At 35.9% G+C, this 14,524-nt stretch overlaps 1 protein-coding gene across 1 annotated transcript in view; it reads right to left on the bottom strand.

Moving 5' to 3' along the window:
• The window catches only part of SCN9A (sodium voltage-gated channel alpha subunit 9), a 151,026-nt gene that overhangs the window by 21,089 nt on the left and 115,413 nt on the right, over nucleotides 1–14,524 (bottom strand). Inside the window, exons 19-22 of the mRNA XM_089916738.1 lie at nucleotides 14,393–14,513; nucleotides 4,540–4,694; nucleotides 2,849–3,022; nucleotides 45–167 (exon numbers count right to left, since the gene is read on the bottom strand). Of these exons, the coding sequence (XP_089772864.1) occupies nucleotides 45–167; nucleotides 2,849–3,022; nucleotides 4,540–4,694; nucleotides 14,393–14,513 (573 nt within the window). The remainder of the gene's footprint in view (nucleotides 1–44; nucleotides 168–2,848; nucleotides 3,023–4,539; nucleotides 4,695–14,392; nucleotides 14,514–14,524) is intronic.

Here is a 14,524-nt window from a genome sequence, read left to right as displayed (position 1 = left end):
TTAGGAAATATGAATATTATATTAGAAGTTTAGTATTTTCTTACCCTCATTCCTTCAAATCTAGATAAAGCTCTCAGAGGTCTTAAGGCTCTAAGTGTCCGAAGGGATTTAATGGGGCCAAGGTCTGAGTAGCCAAGAGTGTTTGCGACCAAAGTAACCAAAGAAACCTAAAAAAGAAGAAAAATTTCATTAATCATTTCAATGAAATAATAAAGCATGAAGAGAAAAAGTCAATTTCAAAGATCACTAAGAGCAGTTCAACAAGAACAATATGATTTTATACATAAAGTTATCTACTTATTGTCTAAAAATTGGATAAGATAGATGCTTTTTAAAGGAAATAGATTTAAAGGAAAGTTAACCTAAATAAGATGAAATAATAGAAGGAAAGTAAGTTATTTCTTATATCTGAATAAAAAAATCACACATGCTTTTCACACTTCTGTAGTCAATGGTTTTGTACTTGCTTATTAATCCTGAACATTTAAGTAAAGCAACTATCAAAATTTCAATTGGAATAAAGCCCAGGGCATAACAAAGTGTGTGATTCTGAAGCTAAGTTAAAAGAGTGTGGCAATCACTCAACCAAATCGAAGTCCCAGTATAGACCTTTTTCAAAAGCACTCTGAAGACTCATGACTTTGAGATGAGGCAAATTCCCCAGAAGATTATTCTGACCTACAGTTTCTCAGAATTGGCACCAAAGATCTTCCTATCAATAATTAGTGGGAGAAAATCTCAATTGTATTGAAGAGAGCACACAAGCAGGTGATCTCACTGGCTTCACAAACAACATAGACACACAAGAACTTCGTCATATTAGACGGACCCTCCACAATCACCATCACCAGTATCCAACAGAAATTTGTGTTCTTGTCGTAAGTTATCTCAGAAGAAAGAACATGGACAGAAGTAAAATCAATACATGTTTTGGTAAGGACCAATGAGCTCTTCAATGACCCAAGATCTGTATCGGTAAATGTATTCAGTCTTTGAATAAGTTCCATTTAAAATATCCATTGTTTCACACTGCGTGCAGCAGGAGGCAATGCCTAAGAACAATGTCCGCAATGCAGTTCATTGGAATTAAGTAATGACTGAAAGATTGAAGTTTTCCAGGAAAGATTAGGAGCAACAGGAGAGTCAAGTTCCTTATGTTTAACTATTGAAGAAGTAGAAAAATGTATTGCTTGCAAGTTCACTACTGCTGCTATCAGAAACACAGTGAACTGATTTTTGAATCAGGATGTGTTGAAGTGTTTTGCTCTCATACAGTTACTTCTAAATGTCTCACTAAATGTAACATAACTCTTTGTTTTTAGGTGCTTATGCTATGTATTCAGAATTACTAACTAATCCTCAGTATCACTCTTAAATTCACCCAGTCATTCAGGTCCATTATTTCCCACTTAAGTATGCTTTAAAAAATGTGTATTTTTTAATCAGAATAATAAATGTTCCTTTTTAATCAGAAAAAAATAAAGGTTTAAAATGTCTATGATAATTTGAATAACCCCTAAGGAAATGGTTAACCTGATCTCCAAACCATTGTTAAATGAGTGTTATTATATTGAATATATGTAGTCTGTAACTGAGAACATATGTATACGCATATATTTATCTATTTATGTACACATGTGTATGTGCATGATATATGCCCCTACTGATGAATAATGCTCAATCAAATAAGTTTCAACTAATCAGGAAGCTTGCAGAAATCAAACAAATCCATCCTCTGAATATCCAATCAAAAGAATATCAAATCAGGTTCTGAAACCTGAATATGTACCAGAATCATCTGGAGATCTTATTACAAGAATTTTCTGCATCCCAACACCAGAGTTTCTGATTTAGTAGCACTTGAGTTGGACCTGAGAGTTGGACCTGAGTATCTATAACAAGTTCCCACCCACATGTGCCAATGCTGTTGGTTCAGGGATCACACTGTGAGAGCAACTGTGCTAGATAAATTTCTCAATTTTTGAGAAATAAAAAAAATCTCAGCTCCTCCCCAAAATCCACATGCCTAGATCTGCACCTCTATCAGCAACACAATTGAGTGGAGTTTTGCTCTCTCTGTTGCATTATGAAAACATTATATATATATAATTATATGCATTATGTGTATATATATATATATATATACACACACACACACAAACACACACATATATATAATTTATTTAGTTTTTTCAAAATGTTAAATATTTCAAATTGAAGCTATATAACTTCCCTGAATTCTGCATATTACATACCCCTAAATATTGAGAAGCGCTACTTCAGATTTTCAAATACAAAAAAATTTCATTATTAAATAGCCATATCTCTTTCTTAACTAAAAATAAATTCAACTCTACTTGTAAACATTTTTTATAATCTGAGAGATGAAAAGAACACTGACAATATTTTTAAGTTTCTGAATATCATATATTTTATAATTTTTAAAAGGTGTAATCATATTTACAGCTTAAGAGAAAAGAAATAATCTACATTCCTTCTATTATTTCTTATTTTGGTTAGCCTTTCTTTAAAACTATTGTATTACAAAAGTGTTCATCTTACCATTCATTTTTCTAGGCACTAACTATGTAACGTATATGAAAAAAAGGTGAATCAAAAAATAATCAAACATAAAATCATTAACATACAGTATCAAAAATTAAATATCTCATAGAGGAAGTCTGAGAGAACATAGGAGATATAACGTATAGCTATGCCTGCCTGGGAAAAAAAATTTTTTTGCATATCACCTATCTAAATGTGATAATATTTAACATTAGTGAAGGTTTTTGAGAACACTTATTTGTAAGAATAAATCCCCTTTTAAAATTTACTCAAAAGTACCTACATCGACAATTAAGAAATCCAGCCAACACCAGGCATTGGTGAAATAGGTTTTATAACCATATGCTATCCATTTTAGAAGCATTTCCAGAATAAAGATGTAAGTGAATATCTTGTCAGCATACTCCAGGATAATCTTAATGGTCTTTTTCTTTTCAATATATATATCTTCAAAAGCCTGTGAAAATAATATTCAGATTTAAATTTGGTACAACTTAAAGCTTATGATTCATGACAAAAACAGGAAATGAAATTCTGATAAAGAGAACACTGAGATATAATACTATTACAGGCCAGCTGTCTTTCTTCTGGTTTACAGTTACTGTGTAACACTTAGTTCTAGCCTTTGCACCAGTGCAGGGGGCTGATCACCAGAGGTCAAGAGGAAGAGAGTACAAAAGAATGAAATTATTTATAGTGCCCTAAAAGAATCATGATCTCTGACACATTCAAGGATTTCCACTCATCTGACTCCCCTTTTATCCTCCTTCAAATTAGGTAAGTCCTAGTAACTTAAGACATGATTCCAGGGTCAGCCCCTTTTATAAATCTCTCTAACCCTGCACTCTACTTCGACACAGAAGTAGGATTTAAGCCCTCTCCTTCAGCTCTTATGTGCTTGTACATTCCCAGTGCCTAGCACCGTGTCAAGAACACAGCAGGAAAGGTTTGCTAAATGAATGAATGCAGTAGCTTAATAGGGCTATAGAACACAGACGATGGTTTCTTCCTTTGAATTTTGCACCAATACTTTATCATTCATTAAAAGTTTCAGCTCTACAAATCACTGTTATATTTATTCCATCAATGTGACATCTTTTATCACTTTCCAAGAAATTTTAGTAAGTGATAGACGATGGTACTGTGGTCATAGCCACAAGGCCCGTGGGAAATAATCTGAATGGACTTAAAGAAGTGATCTCACTGAAGCCACTGAAAATGACTGCTGACCTAAACAGGTCTAAAGTACTAGATTTTTCTCTTTCAAGTTTAAACAATATTCACTTTGTTGGAGAAAATGAAAGCAAAAGGACCTGTATCCTTGGTGGTAACACTGGACTACCTGTCCATAGTCATGGGCTTGTGCCATTCTTATTCTTCTTATTCCAAGTTCTTATATCAATACTTTAAAAATGATCCTTAGCACTTTTGGAGAAATGTAATCCTCAATATTGAAGAAAACAGAGAAGTTGGAACAGAGAGAATGGACAGATCCATGAAGATGCTGAGAGAATGTTCTAGCAGCTAGCAGAGGTTATGAAAGACAATGGAACTGAAAGGCAAGAACTGAAGTGCAGCCCTCAGGACTCTTCTGCTTCCCTTTTCCGAGTTCTGGAGGAACATCTACCGTTCTGAAATCCCAAGCAGACAACACTTCCTGCTCCAGAGCTTAATCATGCATATACTTCACTTACAAACACATCCCAATTCTGTATCACTTGTGCCTCTCACTTCCCTAATGCTCTCTGAGCTCCTTGAGAAAAGTATCTGGATCTTATCCAACTTTGCATTCAGGGCAGCAAGAATAATGCCAGGCATGGAGTAAATATTTACTGAGCTAACTAAAATTTTGTCCTTAGGACTGATCAGAGGGATTAATTTTTAAGTAAAACCATTTGCCATGATATTTTTATCTTCAACTCATCTATTAAAAATGACTTAATTGATTTAAGCCTTAGATGTCAGATCACTTACCAGCGCACCACTGCTAAGCAAGATCATGAGAACAATGAAGCTTTCAAACCAACTGTGCTCAACTATCCTATAGCAGGTCTTCCTGATGTTCCACCAGATTTTTCCTTTCCCTGATTCTGTGTTAACTTGGCAGCATGGGAGCCTCTGCACACAACCTGGCAAGAAAGACAGGCATGTAAAATCTGGATATTCAGAATACATAAAATACTTAACATACATTATTTAATGCAAAGCGCTCCCTATGATAGTTCCTCAACCAAATAATTTCTAACACTTACACCTGAAGCTTCAAATAGTTTCAACTTGGATGCTACCTTTTCTCATCTCTTAACTCTCCCTGGTGTTTTCTTAATACTTGTATCAGTAATTTCTAACTTGGGATGTATTCGTGTTTTCTGTTCTTCCCTAGTTTCTCATCAATCTCCTCTACAGTGTTTAAACCACATATTGTTCTTTTTATGATTGCAGCCCTAATGTAATCCTAATACACAATGAGCAGTAAATAATTATTGGTTAACGAATGAACTAAAATCTCAAGACAAAAATGTATTTCATGGCCTTCTTGATATGAATTTAGTCTACAGTCTGGTGCTGCTTCAACTCCTCTATAAAAAACCCTTTGAGAAACAGCATTCTATGTAATACTTTAAAAATTAGTAGAAGGTCTTATAATTCAGTTCAAAATAAACAGATCTTGATTACAAGAAACAGATGAAACTGTTTCAAGTACTATAAGTTAAAAACAAATCTGACTCTGGAATCCCAGATGTAAAACACACTGCTATAAAAAACTGAAGAATAGTTTATTTAAAGTTGTTTAGGTTAATTCATTCATATCCCCATCAAACATTTATTGATTAACCTTTTTACTCAGCTGTGTACATAGTTTCTTCTCCTCAAGATATCTATTACTGGTTTTTGGTTAGGCGGCTAGATATAGAAATAAATGACTATAACTGGATAATGCAACTAAAATGACAGATATGCTGGGGTTATGTTTGATAGCTTGGAAGAAATTCACCTAACCTGGCTTATTTGTTGAGAAAGCGAGGTCAGAGGAGGTTTTCTGGAAGAGGTGGGACCTGAACTGAATCAAAGTAGTAGCCAAAAAGAGTGGAGTGGAATTCCAGGCCAAGAGGCAGCAAAATGTGCCGTGTACAGGACTTACAAGTAGTTCAGAATTTTGATGAAAGCAAAGTGTACAGAAAAGGCATGGATGAGAGATAAGGAAGAGAAACTGGTCAGATTATGGAAAGCATTTTCTCCCACCTTAAGGAGTTTGGCTATATCCTAAATCCTAACGAGGAGTAAGTGAAGGGTTGTTAAGCAGAAAATTACATAGGAAGATTGTAATTTAAATAGATGTCTCGGGCTTCCCTGGTGGCACAGTGGTTAAGAATCCGCCTGCCAATGCAGGGGACACGGGTTCGAGCCCTGGTCCGGGAAGATCCCACATGCCGCGGAGCAATTAAGCCTGTGTGCCACAAGTACTGAGCCTGCACTCTAGAGCCTGTGAACCACAACTACTGAGTCCGCACGCCACAACTACTGAAGCCCACACACGTAGAGCCCATTCTCTGCAACAAGAGAAGCCACTGCAATGAGAAGCCCATGCACACTGCAACGAAGAGTAGCCCATGCACACTGCAACAAAGAGTAGCCCCCGCTCACTGCAACTAGAGAAAGCCTGTGCATAGCAATGAAGACCCAACGCAGCCAAAAATAATTTTCAAAAAATAAAATTAAATTAAAAAATAAAATAAATTTATAATAATAATAAAAAAATAAATAGATGTCTCCAGCAACTGTAGAGGATAAGTTGGAAGAGAAGAAGAAGGAGGGGTGGGGAGCAAAGAAAGACCCAGAGCTAGAAAACCATTTAGGGTCTGGTTCAGTATCCCCAACAAGAAGGATAGATTTGGGCAGCTCTGGTTAGGAACTAGAGCAATAACAGAGTCAAGACATATTTGGCCGGTAAAATCAACACATTTGCTGACTGATTGGATATGGGATGTAAGAGGAAGGGAGAAGCCCAGACAACTGGGTGGATATCAGTAATGACATGAAGACCACAGGAACAGGAGCTGCTTGGGGTGGTAATGAGTTTGAGATGCCAGTGAAACCTCTAAATACAGACATCCTGTAGATATTTGGAGGTGTGAATCTGAAGCTCAGGGGAAAAGTCTGGGCTGGAAAAGAATGTGTAGGAATCATTAGCACATATGTGTCAGCTGAGATCAGGACAGTTGTTGAGGTCACACACAAAAAAGTATTTAGGATGAGGAGAGAAAAGGGTCAAGTCTGGAACATTCTGGGACAGCAATATTAAGAGACAGAATTCAGTGGTATGCTGGAGCCAACTCATACTGGTTCTTGACAACTTATTGTTAAATTGCCAGGAAATTTTGCTAGCCTGTTGTTAAATGCAGCTGTTAGCAAAAATTAAATTGTATAAACTTAAAAGTATAACTTACTTTAAAAAGGTAATAAATACTAAAAATATATTACTCTACATTTTACTATTATCTATGCTCTTGAATATATTTAAGCATTCTATCTGGTTGGTAGAATATGTTATACTGTTGGGCTACTATGTATCTCTTCCCAACTCTACATGCAGCAAAGTCACACCAGTAGTTTGAGATCAGCCATGGTGGGAATCTTTACAAAAGTCATCAAATGCTATAAATCCAGGCTTGTTGATTTTCTAGAGTAGAATTAAGAAAGTGATGGAGAAAATGTTAATAAAACTGGAAAAGTATGCCATATTGGTAGCCATTACACTGTGAATAGCACAAAAAATTGAGGAAACATTCCTTTATTATTCGAATTCTACTATCTGATTCAGCAAAGATTTGTTCACATCATTGATGAATGAGTCAAGTTCTGACACACAGCCTTTTTGTTTCACTCTCACCTTACTGATTAATGTAAATGAAAATACCAACCAACCTTCAGGTTAAAACTATACTTGCTCATCAGTTGCAACCACTGTTGTTTATAAATACAAAATTTTGGCAAAATTCAACAAAAGCATTCTGTGGGAACCAATTAGCTATATGAATGTTCAATGAAGGATGTTGATTATATTACTGCCTGTAAATTGTGTACCACATATCCTTTATATCAGTAAAATATATGGTAAACTGATGGATGTATGCATACTTTCTTTTTCTTGGAGAACTGGTTGTTAAACATTTATCTGTCCACCACTGGGAAAGGTGGAAGATGAGAAAACCCTGAAGGAGGTGACAAAGTTGGGGTGGGGAAAATGTACAAGAGGCTGCGATAAAAGAAAAGTCAGGGAAGAGTTTCATGAAGGACTGGTGAACGCAGCTATGACCAAGTGAGGCTCAGAGAGATAATGATTGAAATTTAAAAAAAGATTAAAGTTGATTAAAAAATAAATCATCAAAATTACTTAAAAAAGGAAGAATTTAAAAAGAGGAACTACAGTGAATTCTTCTCTTAAAAATTTTAGATCAAAAACCTCGTTTGGAGGGAATGTAGAAGGTGGGAAAGCAAGAATGAACAGCATTTTTTAGAGACTTGTTTTAGAAGTTTGGAAGTTAGGCACTCTAAAAATAATTTACTTGTCTATGAAACAATATATTTCATTAAAAATATTGAGCCTATCAAGTAATAACTTCATATAATCATAAGCTGTCTGTCCTGAAACAACAAAGGTAGAATTCTCTTGATGAAATACATTTTTTGGACAATGTCTTGTTATGGCTTCTTTTACGATTCTGTAGCGAAATTAATTCATTGATCCTTAATATGAGGTATCTCCTAGTACTTTACTTTCCAGTTTTATAGAAATGTAGCAAGTTATGTTTTTCTCCCAAGTCTGACATTTTTGCTAACAATTTTATGTGTTCCTGTCCTTTCTCTCTGGAAACTTCTAAGTTCCCAGAAGGCTGAACTGTTTCTGTTATGCCCTTTCTTTCTGCTCACAGTACTTACTACAATCCTCTACATAGATTCACATGCTGGGATAGTTGACTTAAAAGACATAACCCCCCCAAAAAGAGTTCTAAAATAATCTAAGCATTAGTCATGATCTGAAGGGTCATGTCTTTGTGAATTCTAAAATTTACACAAAATTTGGATGAAACAGAAAAAAAAAAGGGTGAAAGGAAAATATACACATGGCTTCATTTATCCTATGTTAATTACAGTTCACATGACCTCAGATCTGAATTTATCTTCATTGTATCTAAAACAATTACTTTATATCTCAAATGCATTTAGTAAAGAAAGAATATTTTATAAAATGATATGAAAAAATAGTAAAAGGTAAGGCCAAAAATTGATACCAGATCATCTTTTTCGGGGCAAAAGAAAACACCAGATAGAGTGGAAAAATTTAAGATGGAATTTTTTTTTATTAACTTAATGCTTGAGACTTTAGAATTTATTTTAAAAACAAAGATCTTGTGCAGAACAGAATCTATCTGCATCAAGTATAATTACTGGAGGAGAAAGTTATCTCTTTGGTTAAGAAGATTTTACTATTTGGGATTTCTTTTTGTAGGTCTTAAGGTGGAAGAGAAATATTATTCTTATGATTGAGGCAGGAAAAGGCACTATATATTCTAATTAGAAAAGTAAGTAAACTTTTTATCTGAGAGGAAGGTTCATAAGCATTGTCCTCAGGATTTATCACACCTCAGAGAGTTTCTCTCTTATTTTGAGCAGGAGAATAGGACCACTGCCTGTCTAGCTTTTATGCAAAGGCATATCCCAAGAGATTTCCAACCTAGCTGGTTAGCAACGCTATATCACACCTTCTTTTTTAAAAGGACTATTAATTAAATGTAAATACAGCACAGAATGTCTCAAACATTTTAATAGGTCCCCATGGGTAAATGCTATTTCTTTTGGGTGGTTTCATTAATTTGCTCTTGTGATCCATTAAATAAAATCTCTATTGTGTTTCATCATGTTAAACTAATGCTTTCAAATAAAAAAGAAACCACAGGCCTCTTCTAAGTTTAGCCATTAATAAAAATATAACAGCATGATCAGTATAATATAAAAATTTATTAGGAAAACATGTCTTTTTTTAAACACTTCTTAAAAACTTCTAAATCCTTTAAAACAAATTTTTTGTCCACATTTTTTTTCCAAAAAAAGACAAAAATAGGCACAAAGGTTATTGGTTATTGTGTCACTAAACTTAGAATTAGTTATTAGTTATTTTATAGGAAGTGGAATTCAGAACATTTTGGGGGAAAGTTGAGTTAGCTCCTCCTACTAAATTAATAGAAAATACATTATTTTAAGGAAAAGAGTGTATCCTTCTCACACCCTAATCTTGATTTTGTGAGTTACTAATTGTATAATCCAAAAGGAGTATAATATAAAACCAAGCAGAATCAGAGTCATGTCATGTTCATAATTATATAGATTGCAAAGACATGTAGAATTAAGGATAGTGAAGAGCAGTACCAGATCTGGGGAAGGTACCTGAAGTCTTGAATGACAAAGCTAATGAAACAGAACTAAGGAAAACCACAGAATAAGAGGGAGGAGAAAAAGGTGAAGAGGAACAAGATGCAAATGAATAAAGTGATAGTTACGAAGTTAAAAAGGATCAGTGGATGTGAGGCTATGAACAACAAAATCATTTTAGCGTTCGTCTTCACTGAAACACAACTATTCTGATTTAACTCTCCCACTTCCTTTGATTTTTCTGCTGCCTTTCAGGTAACAAAAACCTCTAGAGGCCAAATGCTGCTGTAAATTGGCACTGGTTCTAGCGCAACACTTGTCAACCAATCATGACTTGGTAAGGGTCATTTCCACTATGAGTAAACAAGTTCCCAATTTTCCATCCTGTCAAGCCCACTCATTTTGAACTCTTCATGTGGAAACCATCTATTTCCAGTTTCTTGAGGCCCCGAGCTTGGTGTCATCTTTGACTCTTCTGAAGAGAAGAAAGCTTTAACACCCAACATCGAATCCACCAGCAAATCCCTTCAGCTTTAACTTGAAAATATACTCAGAATCTCATACTCTCACCATCCCCAATACTCCCACAGTAGTCTATGCTCCCATCATCTCTCACCTGGATTACCGCAGGGACATCCAAGAGGTTTCCCAGCTTCTGCCCTTGCTATCCACCTATCTGCTCTTAAGATGGCATTTCGTGAGACTTCTAAATGAGATTCTTATGTTTTTCAGTGCTCTTGAGATCTGGCCTCCGCTGTGTCTCTAACCTCAACTTCTACCACCCTTTCCACCTCTCAATTTGTTCTACTCATACCGGCCTCTTGATTTTGTTTTCAAATGTGCATATCGCCACTTCAGGGCATGTGCCTTCATTACTCTGCTTAAAATACTCTTCCTTCATATATTTGCATGGTCCAATGTTATCTTTTTAGAAAGGCCTTCTCTGACCACTCTATTTGTATGAGAGTAGGCTTCTACCCCTCAGTCTTAGTATTCCCATTTTCACTTTACTTCTCCATAGCATGTATCACTTATCAGACCTACTAAATATTTATCTAATTATTTGGGTAAGAAACATTGTTTTGTTTTCCCTGCTCTCTCTCTGTCTAGTGCTCAGGTCTGAGCCTGGCAGACAGAAGGTATTTAACGATTATTTGTTGATTGGATAAAAGAATGATTAAGTGGATAAAGGGTTGAAGGGCTCAGAAAATTGGTTGCCCTGTTTAATTTATCAGGCTGAGCCTCTTAGCCCAGCAGGTCCGGTGAGTATAAAGTCTCGAGTGGAGCACAGCTGCTCAAAGTGATATGACTCAGAGATGTGTGTTTGCTAGTAGATTTTCTTGTCATTTAAAAAAATATATTCATCTGTTTATTTACATTTTTATTGAGAACATACATATAGTACACATATTTTAAGTATACAGATTGATATTCTCATGTAACAGCCATGCAGGTCATGATATAACATTTCCAAGCACCCAGAAATCACCCTCATGCCCTTTCCCACTCTGTACCCGCTAAAGGTAACCACTAGTCTGGCTTCTATCTTTGTAGATTGATTTTGCCTATTCTTCTCCTATTTTGCCCATTTCTTCCAGCTTTACTGAGGTATAATTGACAATTAGAAATTGTATATATTTAAGGTGTACAACTTGATGATTTGATATAGGTTTATACTGTGAAATAATCACCACGATCAAGTTAATTAAATTGCCAACACCTCACGTAGTTACCAATTTCTTCTTTTTGGGTGCGTTGAGAACACTGAAGATCTACCTTCAGCAAATCTCAAGTACACAACACGGTATTGTTAACTATACTCATATTGTTGTCCATTAGATTTCCAGAATGCATTCATCTTGTACAACTGAAACTTTGGTTCTCAGTAAATTTTCAGTGGTCAAGACCACAATTCACTGAAAATGTGTTTCTATAATATCTCATATACTAGACTCAAATTAGAAGTTATGAAAAAAAAAGAATGAATAATCTCAAAGTCATTATATAAGTATTCTCATTGGTGTTTTATAGGATTAAAATAGCTTTTGTAAAGTTTGATCCCAGTAAGATAGCACCTACAGTCTGAAATAGCTTAGCATTAATACTTTCTGCAGAGGGTTTAAGGTTTTCTAAAGCCCTTTTCTGATATAGAGCCATAATTTGTTTGATAAGCCCAACTTCTTTCTGGTTATCCTAGAATTTTAAGTCAGGGTCATTCATAAAATGTGTGGAAGAAATCTTGGTAGCATCCGTACAAATTTAAGTTTACATGGTACTAGTCAATTTAATTTTATCGTGATGCTGAAATACATGATGATCTTAAATGCCTTTAACATGAACACTTCTAAAGAAAACTCCATGTGTTTTGCTTATGGTACTAATTTGAGCTAACACAAATTTCTATTAATTGGGTGTCACACTTTTTTGCTTCTCACACACACAAAAAATGACATTTGGCTTTTATTTAAGAGAATTCATGCATCCATTGTAGTTTGCAGATATCTTTATTTGCCGGTCATTTTGTTTACTGCATGAGTGTTATAGGAGACTGGTTGAGAAAATCTTGAAGAATGAAAGCGAGTCAGTGATTTCTACAAAAAAACCACAAATGCTGAGAGTTTAAGCCCATGAGTAGATCGCGAGCCATTAGCATCAAGGCTACCATTGCTTCTAGATAAGACTGTTAACAAAATACTTTAAAAACAATAAGGAAACTAGAAGGAGATGAAAGACAGTACTGTGCTAATTAATTTATTAATGCTATCTCATTTAATCTCCTCAACATCCCTATGATATGGATGTAAAATGTACCCATTTTACAGATAAGGCGTCTGAGGTACTAGACTGAAATGTGCTCAAGGTCTCATAGAGAGTTAGCAGTAGGCCAATTAGAACTCATATTTATCATGCTCCAAAGCTTGTACAATAAATTATCGTATTACATTGCAACCCTACTCTAGGTTTGCATTTTTGCTTAGATGACACAATACTTGCTTAGAAAACTGCATACTTTCCCAAGTCAAGTTGAAAGTTAGTGCTTTGAATAAAATCCCTGAAAAATTCCAGGAGTAGTAAGAAGTTCAGTAAGATAGAAAGTGAAAAGGAATGAAAAGAGGCACTGTTATAAAATAAGACACTGAGGCCAAATGTAAAGGGCCTTACATGCCAAGTTAAGGACTTCAGGTTTTATCCTACCAATGGTTCTCAAATTTTAGTGTGCATCAGAATCCCCTGAAGGACTCGGACCCTATCTCCAGAGTTTCTGATCAACTTGTGTGTTTTGTGATCAACCTGTGGCTAGAAAGGGAGAGGTTAGGACTGACTTAAAGTCTAGCTTGAGAGGCAAGATAGATCATGACGTCACTAAATGTGATAGAGACTGGAAGAAGCTGTAGATTACATGTGGAAACCCCACTGAAGTTTGCTTTGAACTTATTCAACTGTTGTTTAAAGACAACAGATGGAGATGAGCAATGGGGAGCTGTAGGCAGATCTGGAACTTGAATGAAGTCAGGGGTAAAGATAAAGATTTAAGAGCAACAACACAGAAATGGGTGCTTACACCACAGACATGGATGAAACCGCTTAGGGCTAGAGAATAAGAAAAGTAGATAACCAAGCATCAAAATGTGGGGAAACATCATTATTTAAGGTTTGTGCATAAAAAATAGTCACTAAAAGAAACAGGGGGGGCTTCCCTGTTGGCGCAGTGGTTGAGAGTCCGCCTGCCGATGCAGGGGACACGGGTTCGTGCCCCAGTCTGGGAGGATCCCACATGCCGCGGAGCGGCTGGGCCTGTGAGCCATGGCTGCTGAGCTTGCGCATCCGGAGCCTGTGCTCCGCAACGGGAGAGGCCACAACAGTGAGAGGCCCGTGCAAAAAAAAAAAAAAAAAGAAACAGGGGAAGAAACTCAGAATTCTCAGTGATGTAAAAGAAGAACAAAAATAGAGTGTGGCCTCTGAAACCAAGGGAAGGAAGAATTTTGAGACAGACTATGGTCAACTGTCTCAAATGGTTTCCTGACAGAGTAGCTCCAGCTTTTGATGAAAAGGACAACAGTACCATCTACCCCATTAATTTGTTTACTGGTTCCATGGAGCTGAGAACATGAATTAAGGACCTAAAGGAGAATATGAACATCTTTCAGTAAGTAGAGTGCTATATAGTATAACAGCGTCACCGTCATAAATGACTGTTAGTAGCATATCGTAAATGTGGAAACTGAAGCTTAGAAACTCCAGCAACTTGCCCTTAGTCACAGAGCCATGACTGAATCAGCATGGAATAGAGTCTTCTGACTTTTTACTCATCAACCCCCAGTAAGTATTAGGTTTTAAGACCAAAGCCAAAACACTAATAAATGGCTGCTAACTGAGGTCTCAATTTTTCTCTTACCATCTGTAAAACAGGCCTCTGGCTCATCTGAATTTACAGGCTCAGCCTCTGCTTCCTCTCCTTCTCCTGGCACAGGGTTATCAACTGTGCTGCACTCAGAGGAACTCGATCCGTTCAGCCTCTAAAAAGAAA

The sequence above is a fragment of the Delphinapterus leucas genome, chromosome 8, assembly GCF_059928025.1.
Source record: "Delphinapterus leucas isolate spDelLeu-1000000601 "Yukka" chromosome 8, BTC_Dleu_Yukka2, whole genome shotgun sequence".
In the NCBI taxonomy this organism is placed as follows: Eukaryota; Metazoa; Chordata; class Mammalia; order Artiodactyla; family Monodontidae; genus Delphinapterus; species Delphinapterus leucas.
This window is presented reverse-complemented; position numbering and strand designations above follow the sequence as displayed.